The sequence below is a fragment of the Fulmarus glacialis genome, unplaced genomic scaffold (assembly GCF_000690835.1).
Source record: "Fulmarus glacialis isolate BGI_N327 unplaced genomic scaffold, ASM69083v1 scaffold13478, whole genome shotgun sequence".
Lineage (NCBI taxonomy): Eukaryota > Metazoa > Chordata > Aves > Procellariiformes > Procellariidae > Fulmarus > Fulmarus glacialis.
Genome location: NW_009227686.1, coordinates 2,019 through 14,665, shown reverse-complemented (window position 1 = coordinate 14,665; position 12,647 = coordinate 2,019). Strand labels below are relative to the sequence as shown.

Below are 12,647 nucleotides of genomic sequence, written 5' to 3'. Positions count from 1 at the left end.
TGCAATTACCTTAGCACTAACATGACACTAAACAAATCTAACACTAAAACTATAAAATTCAACATTAACGTGTCAGAAGTTACCTTTCAATTAAAATTAGCTTCCCACACTACCAGTGAAGAATCAACATTTCACATTGAGAGTAATGTATCAGTTATAAACTCAAGTATCAATTGGTCTTACTTGTTAAGATCAGTTAGCAGAGCGAATGCACAAAAAAAAAAATCATCGCATCAAAATTCACAACATTAGTAAATGCAGGCCCATTCTTCTAGAAGCTTGGAGCTGGACCAAGCTAACATTCATGGCTTCACAGAAAAGCTGCGTTAGTAAGAGGGACAGAGAAAGGGACAATACTCAAAGAAGCATTTTAACAGTTTCCTCTTAACTATAATTCTGTATATAGCCTCTAGTGTTTGATACTTCATTAATGCCGTTATGTTGGCTAGAGAGACATGGAAGACTCTAGGACTTAGCAACCAACTACAAGATTTGTCCACATTCCATTTTACAGTTTCAGCATGTCAAAAATCCTCGAGTTTGAGGCAAGAACATGAAATGACAATGACTAATTCAATATAAACCAGGCGTTAAACATTTCTACTGCCTCGCCCCAGGTTTGTCAAGTATATGGTTTCTAACAGGACAGAAGGACGTGGTGCAACAGATGGATAAGAGTCTAATATCAGTGCATGTATTGGATCACTTTATTATGTTTACATTTAAAGCAAACCACAGATCTTAAACCAAATACTGTTACGAAATATTTCAGTCTTTTGTGTAAAAGACAATTATAATCCCTGTGATTATGGAAACAAGCGCTTGGGTAACAGGCGTTAGTAACCAGAGTCAGACGCTTCTAACCTGTGCACAAAGTAATAATGCATTACTGATTCAGACAGGCATTATATGTTATCTTAAATCCTTTAGCTTGTAACTGGGAACAAGTCAGTCCAAGACAATGGCGGTTTAACCCTTTAGCTGTTATTTTTGCAGTAAAGAAGTATAAGTGTGGAAGAAACTGACATTTTTATCTGATGTGACAAATACTACCAGCAAATCAAATGTAGACTTCTCATTATAAATAGGAAGATAGAACAATCACAGCATGAAAATAGTTACAGCAAAATTTGTGTACGATGCATTTCAGTTTACAGTGTGCAAAATGTCAACACAAAAATACATATTCTATTTCACATCAACTCACCATTCCTTTCCCCTTTAAAGAAAAAGAAACAAAATAAAATCTTCTTCCTCAAAAAGCAATTAATAGCAACAAGTATTAAACAGTCCTGAATTAAAAATTTCAGGATGACCTCCAACAATCCTTACTCTAGAAATCGGGGCTTACAGCACAGCTCTGCGCGAGATACAGGCAAGATTACTACAGGCCATTTTGGCCTCTAACTGGCAAATACATTTTTTTAAGCGCTCTAAACCCTTGATTCCAGATAGAAAGTGATCTAAGACAACTGTATTCCATTCAGTCCTTCCTTCTCACTAGCCATGAGATCCTTCTTATCTCTTAATAATGAAAGTATGGAACAGTATTCAGACACCAATCTCTGTAATCAAAGACTTGAACTCTCTCAAACCCAGAAGCTATTCCTTATACTCTGGCATCTTCTAAAGTGCTTTGTCATTCACCCAAGCAATCAATCTAGATCCAAACTTCTAAATTCACTACTTTTAACAAGGAATCTTTCCCATCCATTTAATGCATAAGACAGAAAAACAACATACTGTACAATGCAGTCTATACAGTTTAGCTAACCTGACAAAATTATTTAAAGTGCAATTTAAAACTGGGAAGTTTTTTTGTAAGCATAAGCTTATTTACCAGAACATTTTAATATACCGGCATGAGTTTAAGCTAGATTATATTTGAGCAACCTGGGCTAGTATAAGTACATTAATGTACAAGCTTTTACATTTGTAACATGAATATTCTGAAAAACAGCTGCATAAAACATCATGTCAAATAATATGGTTTTCCTGAACTCCAAGGTGTATCCAGCTTCTCATAAAATTAGATTTGCTAAAGGAAAAAGGTTTCTCTAGTCCTCTTCTGACTACATCGGAAAGACTAAACAAAAACACACACAAAAAAAAAAATGTTTGATGGGAATGGAACATTTAAACTGAAGCTCAGAGAAGCCGAAGTTCACTGAAGTTTGACGCACCTGTAAACCATAGACACACTTTCGGAAGTGTTAAGTACACTTAATCTATTTTCTATTTCAATATACCATTAACATTCCAGAATGTTTTGCTGTTACACTACTAGAGGTTCTCAAGGTAAAAAAACTCAAATCTGGAAATAAGTTTTCATATTTCTTTTTTAAATTCTTTATTTGCATAGAAAGCAACACCCTGATTCTACCATTTTATCCACAAATGTAGAGAATTTACCATGTTGGCATCATATCAGGAAACCACATTCTTCCAAGGTGTTTGGAGACTTCCAAATGAAGTCTATCTAAGCTATAATCATTATCTGGGATCAGTACCTCCTCCATTATAGAAAGCTGGGTAAGCCTGCCTCCACACATCTTTACAAATTCAATAAAACCTCTGCAAGTTACTTCACATTCACCAAGTCCCATTGCCGTTAAGTTCTTACAGCGCTCTGCGATCCGAATAAGTTCGTCGTCCAAAGGTTGAAGTCCATTAGCACACACAACCAACTCAATTAACCTTGGGCAATTCATGCCAATACGACCTAACATTGCTTTGCTTACTGCACGACCAAAGTAAAGGTGTGTAACAGGGGTTTCCTCTCTGAAGAAAGCATCAAATTCTTCTTCATATAAGAAGAAATACATCACAATGTTGACTTTGGGGGAGTGTTTAACAAGAGCATCCCAGCTTTGCTTTTTAATAGTGTGAAATTCAACTTGTCCGGGATTTTCACTCACAACGTCTATGCGAAGGTGTTCAAGATCAACATGTTTTTCACTTGAAAGAGCCAGCAGCAGTTCATCACTTAGTATGTAGTAGTTCAAAGCCAGCTCCTTAAGTCCATGACACTGGTCAGCAACACAAAGAATTCCTGAGGAACAAAAAAAAATTACTCTGTAAAATGAAAAGTGAATATAAGCACAGTTGTTTGCTGTAAAGCTCAAGCAAGTACTAATTCTATTGGCTTGAGTATTCATGCCTATATCCAAAAACCATGAAACATGATAAAGTTCTAGATATCCACATCCTTTTATGGGGTTTTGGCCATAAACACTTATCAGTAAAAGAAGCAAGTCTAACTAGTCGCATTCATCTTGGACCTGCATATCTTCCTTCCTCTTTGCCCTTCCCTGTGCAGAATTTCCTCAACTTTGAAGAGGCAACTGAAATCAGGCAAGATCCATCTGAAGTTGCCACTGTTCCCTTCCCTAATACTCCTTCCTTCAGCATTCATCTAAGCATTCTATTTAAATGATGACCAGCAGCCTAGTTTAAGAGCTATCCCAAAACAGACCCGCGCATTAAGACAGAAACAACATAACTGCTCTTAATCTGTTGGTATACAAAGTACACAGATTAAATCACCTTTTGTAGACTCGGGATAAGAATATAGGGAAAAGACCAGACCAGTATTCCTTTTCCCTAGCACCAGGGTTTCAGGAGAAAGGTAAGTGAGAAGGGACCCAAAAGCCCTCTGAACTTTCTGGCAAGCCTATATTTTGAAGGCAGTCAGCCCTTCACCAACCAATGCTAAAATGAGTAAGTTCATACTACCAGATCTGGACACACGAGGGCACTACAGAAACTGAAAGACTCTCAGTCTTAGACTACTAGTTTTTTAAATTTGTATACACTCCATGGGGTTTTTTAAATACAACTTTGAAGTATTAACACTTTGCTCAGTAAGTTAAACTTGCAGCACCTTGCAAAACAGTTATTGACAACTGCTTTCATCTCCTTTATCCCACCAACCAGTAGCTGATTCATGGGTCAGGGATTTTGCATGTGTGTTCCCACAGAATGCCAGTTAGTTAAGTTTACAGAGTTGCACACATTAAGCAGCACACATTTAGTTACCCTTACGCAGAACTGGCAATGAACATCAAGTCCGTGGAACACGTGTTAAAGACTTGCACTAATTTTGGAGGCTTTTCCTCCTCAAGGCCTACCATCAGAGGTACTGAAGGAGCTGAGAAAACAAAAAAAAAAAAAACAACAGGATTCTGGAAGATGCAGTCAAGCAAGGAGCACCTCCACCTTCATTAATCCAACTCATTCAGTAACACAAAGACTTCTTCTTCCCCTTCCAACTGTCCAAAGCCAAGACTAGGTCAATAAAAGGCCTCTGCTAAGAGACTCAGAAGAGCACTAGAAGTTCTATGAATAACTTGTTTCAAATCAAGTCTTGACTATTGTCTTATGATACTTTACTACTACATTTTTTATATATATTCACTACTCACCAGCAGGTGATACGTGAGGACAGCTGCTCATTTTTAGCAGTTTTAGAGTATCACTATTGTTAGCAACAAGAACCTTCAAGGAAGGATCATCAAGTGGTGTGTCATCTATCTTGATTGATGATAACGACTTGGAGTTTACAAAAACTACCGTCAGTGCTGAAGCAAAATGAGCCTATTTGGAGAAATTGAAGGAGGGGAAAAAAAATCTTATGAAAAGATAGGCAGAACTTCAGCATCTAAACCTCAGGTTTTGTATATACAGAAAGTACAAAAATAATCACTTCTTAGGCATCCCCTTTCTTGTGTAAGAAAGGCTTATTTGAACATGAACATAGGAAATCTTTGTTTAAAAATATGCTGCTGCATGTGACAAAAAATAACTCATCCACTCTGATTTATCTTTTCACTGTAATAAAACAGGGATAAGTGGACACAGTGATGAGCCTGAAGTATCTAGAACTTATCTGCAGAAAAAAGGAAATGGCATTTATTTTATTTTCCAGAAAGTAACTCTGCTGGGACCTATAGAGTCGAAGAAAAAAAAAAAGTCTCAAATATTTTAACAGTATGTTGCAGCACATGATCATTGTGTCTTTTAATCCAGAAAGAAGGGAGCTCAAGCCTTCTACATGATTCCCCATCTCTACACCACAAAGTATCAGCACTACTAAATTTAATGAACGGAATCAATGTTTAACTGTTTTCCTAATACTAATGGATGCCACAAATTAAAGAAGATATGCCAATAAATACACACTGTTTCATAAAAATTACCGTCAACTGAATAACAACACAATAAGAAAGCTAACGAGGTTTAAGAGTGAATTAAGTCACTCTAGTTACAGTTTGTAGAACATTACCTTAGAGACATTCATGAAGCTTGGTTTTGCTGTAGAAATCAAACCCAGTGTCTTGATAGAACAGTTCACCAACTGAGAAAGGATGTCACAGGCTGCTTCTGCTGACTCAGTACTACTATCAACCTATAAAAGCAATTTAAAAATCATGAAGCCGCTCTTCATTATTATTTAGAAAATAGCATCATGGATACCCAAGACTGCAAGGTCCACATCCACTTTGCTGTACTGCACCAGACTGCATTTACCACAAGGACAAAACGCAACATTAATTAGAAATTTCCAGACAAGAAAAGAGTTCAGGGAAGTTACTATTAGAAAACTTTCCTGAGTACGACTGCTGGGTATTTCCAACATGAACAGAAAGCTTAAACCTAAGACTTGTCTTCAAATAGCCTCATGCCTTCCTAAACAACTGTAGTTAATATTGGTGTTATGATAGATAGTTGTACGTATGCACCTTTTTTTTAAATGCCAATTCTAAACTCTTAGAGATGAAAAAAAGACTTGTTAAAGCCTAGAAATACTCCAGCAAACCAATCCATTTTACCTGCAGAGACAACACATTTGCATCTTGAATAATAAACTGATTCACAATTCAACTATAAGCCTGATGACTAACTTTGGACAAATTACTATTTCATCTCACCTTCCTCACAAATAAGCACAACTCAAAGCACATACCCATTAAGTCAACCTCCTCTGCCACGCCCCCACTGTGACAACCCGTGTACAACGTACCGCAGGTGGCCAACTCGTTCTACAGCGTTTAAGCTTCAACCACCACTTAATATGCCTTTGGACAAGCAATACAGAAGGGACGGCAAGACAAGTGACGGTTGCCCCCATGCTACAACACACTTGCTTGTTCTACCGCCCTTCCTCATCCTCCCTGAAGCTAGTAGTAGATGAGATGATAAAAGAGTAGCTGAAAAAGCATAAAAGTTGCACTAATATATTATAATGCCAATTCATTATAATCAGTTACATGAAGTGCCAAAGTTACACGTATTTAATAACCAATTATCCATGCACTGCTGTGCAACCAAATCACAGTATCTCCAAATTTAGAACTGCTACCAGCGCTGAGAAAAAGAAGTTTCTGATTTTCATCCTAGCTTTAATATCAATCCTTTCCTCTGCCTTTCACAGCTTAGAACTATTACATCCTCTAAGTGTCTGCCAAAAGTGAACAAAACACCTGTAATTCCAACTATGATCTTCTCAGATAAACAAACTGTATTAAGTATTCAAATGAAAGAAATCTGCATTTATGCAATCCTGAGACTACAAACATAGCCTTCATTTAAATCACAGTAACGTGACAAAACAAGCCTCCATTCATCCAAGACTTACCTTGAAGCTGACATACTGCAGATGATCAGCATGCCTCTTGATAATCTGCTGAATGAGATCAGGATGTGTAGACTTTAAGTAAGAAGTAGCTGGCTGGCTAAGTTCAAATTCAAATCTCCTCCAGAGATCTGGGATGTGAAAAACTTCATTCCACCTTCGACAAACAGAAGATGCCCTGGCTCGATCTACTAAAGGTAGAAACTGAAAAATACGCAGAATAACGTGGTGCGGAAGGCTTCCCCAGTCCATTGAGGCGTGCAAGTCAGATTCACCAAACACTGAGTCATATAAACATGTTTTTTGTTTTTTGCTTTTCTGTGATGTTTGAGGAGCTTCATTTTCAACCACAACTTTCTGCCTAGCTCTCTTCATCATGAAAGTTTCAGGTACTGGAACGATCCGATGTATTCAAACTGCACAGTTTCCTCAAAGGTCTCATGTACAGTAGCTCTCTAGAAAAATACAAAAGATTAAGGGAGGAAGGAAGAGAAGGCAGTGAAAACACAGTAAGAGATAACAAGTTAGTAAAATTTAAATACAGCATCTTACTATGAAAAAAGGTATGTCCATATGTCAATATCCAGTGCACAGACATTAGCAAGGACCTTTTATTTTGTACAACTTGATTTGAATCTGGAGAACTTGGGTTTGTTAATTTACCAAGTGTAGTTTCATGTGTTAGTACTTCATAGTATATAAAGCACTTTGTAAGGAAAAAAAAAGTATTTAACAGCAACTTAGCTTAGCAGCAGCAAATTGTGTATGTTTAAGTTTAAACTCAGCAGACAAACTACGAAATCTACTCACGATTTCTAGAACAACTTTATCAACTACAGAACCCAATTAATAAACTCCCTTTTTAAACACTGATGAACTTGGAACAGAGGTGTTCAGAAGAGTCAGATTCAAAAGTTTTGCCCGCCTCCCCCACTGCTTTGCTTTGTTGTTGGGTTTTTTTTTTGTTAGGGTTTTTTTTTTGTTTGGTTTTGTTTGTTTGTTTTTTAAAAACATGCCAAGCAGAGGAAAAAATGTTTGTACAACTAACAACAAAAAACTTCAGAAGCCACTTATCAAAACAGGGCAAAGTAAGTGAGGCTTACATGCTGTTTGTCAGCAGGAGAAAAGAACAGTGACCCTGGAATACAGCAAACTGCATGAATCTACTTCACTGAGGAACGTTTGCCGCATGAGCCAAAGTTCAGAAAAGAGCAGCATAAGAAAAAGCTTTCACATGCTGAAGCAGTGCAATCTGCTGAAGTCCATTCTAGACTGAATTCTGTTATTCAGTCAATTCTCAACAACTGTTTTAACTGTTTCAAGTGCCACTTCGTTTTACAGTGGGATGAGGCCCCTTCTCAAGTGTCCTACTAATTAGATGTTCAGCCAGACCTTATCTCTTCCCAACCAATCTGAAGCTAAAATTTTCAAAGCAACCATGCATTCTTCAAGAACGAACTGAACACGTTATCTATTTTTACTGAACAATCTTCCACTGCAACCCTCACAGCATGCTGCTTCTGCTCCGCCCCCGCATCTTCGGGGGCGGGGGGGAATGGCAGAAAACAAAATCCAGAAACAGCTGCCGAAATACAGACTATCCTATCGAAAACTTACCTGGCATTTTCCCCAACTTATAAAACCTGATGTGTATGGCTGATGAGGTGTCTGACACACAAGTGTAACTCCATTTTTATGAAAAGAAAGCACGTCCATTCTTTGAGAAGTGGGAAAGAAAAACCTAGCCAATTAATCAAGAGCTGTTCATACAACCAGCTTCACTACCGTTTGTCCTCCTGAGAAATCATCTCAACCACCAAAGAATTTATTCTAGCAGTCTTTAGAATTCTTCACTTAGTCTCTTTAAAGTTCCATTTATGATAGCAATAGGTGATATATGCAGAAGGATAAGCTAGTAACACTCTTTGAATTATATTTAATAACAGAAGTTTTTTTCCCTGAATAGACACATGTGCCTTGCATTAACAAGCAAAGGCAGCAAGTCAAAGAGAATGAAGAACAATGCTCCAAAACAAAGCAGTATTTCTAAACAATACATTAGTGTTAGTAATGTAATGAAGATGCAAGCTCAGCATGAATAAACATTTTGCTACTAGACCATTTTATCAAATTGTCATCTACATGACCATGTTTTATGACTTTCGAGTGCTTTAAGTCACACAATGAACGGGCATTCCAAAGCATTATGTGTGGATGTAGTAATTAACCATTACATAATTCTCTCTTCCAGTTGCTCATAGCCTTGCTAAATTTAGCTTGAGTCAAATACTTGCTTTTTTTTTTTTCCTCCTCCCTCCTTGGGAGAAATTACAAATACAGCTGTTTCCTAAAATTAAAGTCCAGAACAAAAAATGAAATTAAGTGAATGCTGTTGTCCAAGAAGCTTCTCTATGCTTTTGCTATTTTCATGCAAATCTGCAACATCTCAGTAAAATCTAAGTTTCTGAAAAAAAAAAAATGGAAAATTTCACTTTCTTATTTGAAATTTACTTGAGCTTCATGGGTGCTGTTTTGGCTTCTACAAAGAAGTTTTGGCATCTGAGAATTACCAGAAAGGACACCATTCCCCTGAACTGCAGGCCAGCCTATAGACCAGATGCAGCATATCTAGTCCACATGTATGAAGAGATATGACAAGGTATGCATGGCGTACATAGTATCTACGCTCTCGATGACGGAACGTGGCCATAACCTGTTCTTGTTCTACATCCCTTTAAAACTGGTAAGTCCAGAATTTCTATTTTTAGTATTCTATATTGCAGTACTTTAAATCTAGCAAAATTACATTATATTACTCACTGTGGAATGCAAAGCCAGAAAAAGGTTCCATTGGTTATATATCACAATGTTTTTACCAAACACGAAACCCTAATATTTACTGAGAAAATGTGAACGCTTATTTCGTACTGAATACTTGAACTATGAAGAGCATATATTTTAAAACACAACTTAAGTTAACTAAATTATAGTTCCATGTGATATAATCCAGGTAGCATTCAATGAGAGGTTTACATGCACACATACCTCCAAAGAATGTGGAAGTTCCTGTCAAGTTACCAGCACCTTTCTGGTATCTGAACATCCATCCCACTGTTGAGTCATCCTGTATGTGTGCATGGATTCCTTAACCAGAAGGCAGGGACTGGTCCCAGAAGATGAACTGACCTGTGAAGCCACCAAGCAAAGCAAAACTGTTCTGCAATGTCTGGGAGACCCACTGGAGGGACTAAACTCAGTTTTGGAACAAAGACTGAGATGAATAGTACACTCCGCACCGCAGGGCAGATGTGGAAGTAGAACAACAGAATGTGACAAGTAAATTAGTTTTACCAAACATTATCTGAAAACTATCGTTTAACTAATGGGAAGGTGTAATTGTTGGCACAAATGTAGTTTTTGCGTTATCTACAATTTTAGTCACATCAGTACTCTTATGCAACACAGATACACCTCTGGATTCTTGAATATTACTTAAAGAAATTACAAACCTGGATAAGAAATGTTAAATTTTTTCAGCTTACTGTATACCAAAAACACATGAATCAAAACAGTTATACTCAAAGGTATGACTTCTAGTATTTTAAAATTTAAGGACTCTTGGCTTTAAACGCTACTCATTTTTACTCCATAAGTATACTTACTGCACTGTGATAATCTTGACAGTAAACAAACTATTTTGGCTAATTCAACTTTATCTGGAAAAAAGATACTGATGATGTACAAATATGCTCCCACATACGAATAAAAAAAACCTATCCTGTATCTTAGTATGAAAGAGTATCTTGATCTGCTATAAGAAAGTATACCCAAAACCTCCAAATTCAGTTACCCATTTTACATTACTTGAAGATGGTTTAATGGAAGGCTATAGGAATAGCAACACACATCTTATTAAATCATGATAGGTTTGAAATGAAAAAGTAGATTTAAAAACTGAAGATGTTTACAAAGTATTGCGCTCAACCAGTACAAACATCTTTAGAAACCTTCTAACAATGAACTTTTTTATTTTTCTTTAAAAGATGGGAGACATGATGCTTTACATTCTCCCAGGTCATATCATCATGTTTTGAAAAACTACCCAGTTACCCAGTTAATGTCAGCTTTAGAGTTGTAAAGTTTAACACAGGTGTAGTATATGTGTTAATTATAAATACAACAAAAGAAGCTGCCCCTATCTCCTAAGCAAAATCAAACTCAAGTACTGAAATCTGTACAAGTAATGTTGCTGCTTAGCTCACACATCAGAAAATGTAAGAGCTGCATAGTTAGGCTTGTCTATAATTAGAAAGTTAATACACATTACTAACTCTGTTTGTAGATGGCATCTGAAGAAATTTGCAATATATGGTGGCCTTGTATTGTATGCAGTCTACAAGTATTACATGTTCTTCTGTCAAGCGAGCAGATTGTCCCTTTGCTAACTCTGCATGGCACATAAGACTAATTTGCATCAGTGCTGTCAGTTTCTAATGCATAAAAGACAGGTTTATAATGACACATGTAAACAGAACACATAAATAACATTATAATTGAGCACGCAAAACAATTTAAAGATTCAACACAGAAATGTATTAAGTTTATAAACCACACAACATATTTTGAAGCGGCTTTCTTACCTAAAGAATGCTTCCAAGTTAAAATAGGCAATAAATGAATGAACTGAGGCAGCTGCAGCCATGGGGCACTCACAAGCATCTGTCTGCTTTCCACTCCTGTCCAGATAAAATGCCACAAAAACCTCTATTAGTTTAAAAAAAAAAAAAAAAATCTTTCTATTACATCCTATGCAAACATTACAGGAAAATACACTGGCACCAATTTATACATTTTCTTGCTTTAGTGAAGGAGCTTGAGGGCATCATCTTAACACAAGGTAGCTTAACCCACATTGCAAATACTTTGTCATTCATAGACTTGCAAGGTCAGATTAAGTATAAAACTGATGGGAAACAAATGTTGCAACTGAATTTACATTGTGTGGGTAAACAGTACAATGTAAACAGTAAGTTATTCAATATTTTCATTATCATTACCATTAGTAGTGAAGTTTGGTAAACACCACTGTCTATAACTACTAATGTAATCTATGAGTCATGGAAAACATAGAAAAAACCGAAACGTTTTTTTCCTGCCTTTTTCCCTTCATTGGCAAGGCTGTCTATTGGCCTAGGGAACTATGTGACAGATGATGAAAACACGGACGCCACATGGCACAGCTTCCTACCAGCAAATCTGCGACAGCCTTAACTCACCAACGCGGTGCAGCCCTGGGCACAGTCACATGGGAAGGAGCCAGGCAGGAGCTGCAGTCCGCCAACAACAAACCCAGCCTGCTGCCTCCTCCCTCTTCACGAGCTCCCAGAAAGCAGAGGACGGTCTGTACAGCATGGCGGTGTATCACAAACTACCGCATCAAGGGGGCTTAGATTAAAAGTCCCCGACCTGCCTCCATGCTATTTTCTTTTAATACCACATTACAGGTAAGTTTGTGTTTCAGTGTCTTCCATCATAAATAATCATTCAGAGCTTTACCCCCAAGAATATCACTCAGTTTGCTCTTATAAAGACACACCAAATAACTGAAATCTTCCTCACGATAAACTTTATATCCTTATCTGTTCTAAACTCAGGATTTCAGTATTCTTCCCAGCACTTCCCAGTGTGGCTGCAAGCAAAGTAATTGTTAATAGTGAAATAACATCTAAAAATTAAGAAAAGGACAGTAATATCCTTTTATGGCAAGAAATGTGTCAAATATAGTTCTATTAATGTAGTCAATAAAGACTATCAGGCTTCTGAATTTCACAAATATTTGAACTGGTTACCTATCACAGCTGAATACTTCCTCCTAACCACAGAGTACCTCCTGATGAAATGAGCTTCTCTTTCACAGACCTGTCCTAGAATCCCTCAGTGCAGAAGGAAGTTTATACTTTTACACTGCAGATAAAAGTAGCAAAATTTTAGATACTACTAACAACAAAAAAAC

General features: G+C 37.1%; 1 protein-coding gene across 2 annotated transcripts; it reads right to left on the bottom strand.

The window, feature by feature from the left end:
• Positions 1–1,629: 1,629 nt before the first annotated feature.
• Positions 1,630–11,372, bottom strand: LOC104080744 (F-box/LRR-repeat protein 21-like). Of its 2 annotated transcripts, XM_009583245.1 has the most exons (6): positions 11,275–11,372; positions 9,680–9,820; positions 6,638–7,089; positions 5,285–5,407; positions 4,425–4,596; positions 1,630–3,052 (listed from the first exon to the last, which is right to left on the bottom strand). In XM_009583245.1, the coding sequence occupies exons 3-6, from the start codon at positions 7,010–7,012 to the stop codon at positions 2,409–2,411; spliced, it is 1,314 nt and encodes a 437-aa protein (XP_009581540.1). In that variant the 5' UTR covers positions 7,013–7,089; positions 9,680–9,820; positions 11,275–11,372; the 3' UTR covers positions 1,630–2,408. The 2 variants fall into 2 exon arrangements, with proteins under 2 accessions (XP_009581540.1, XP_009581539.1); XM_009583244.1 differs by lacking the exon at positions 9,680–9,820 and having other exon boundaries at positions 2,103–3,052; positions 6,638–7,010; positions 11,275–11,336.
• Between the last annotated feature and the right edge of the window lie 1,275 nt (positions 11,373–12,647).

What these genes read in the sequence shown, in the direction of transcription:
- LOC104080744 (XM_009583244.1), bottom strand. Translation starts at nt 11,336, where the DNA reads ATGGCTGCAGCTGCCTCAGTTCATTCATTTATTGCCTATTTTAACTTG. An exon ending in AACTTGGAAGCATTCTTTAG is followed by an intron (nt 7,011 to 11,274) that starts GTAAGAAAGCCG and finishes TGAAACTTTCAT; the next exon opens with GATGAAGAGAGCTAGGCAGA. An exon ending in TGCAGTATGTCAGCTTCAAG is followed by an intron (nt 5,408 to 6,637) that starts GTAAGTCTTGGA and finishes TTGCTTTTATAG; the next exon opens with GTTGATAGTAGTACTGAGTC.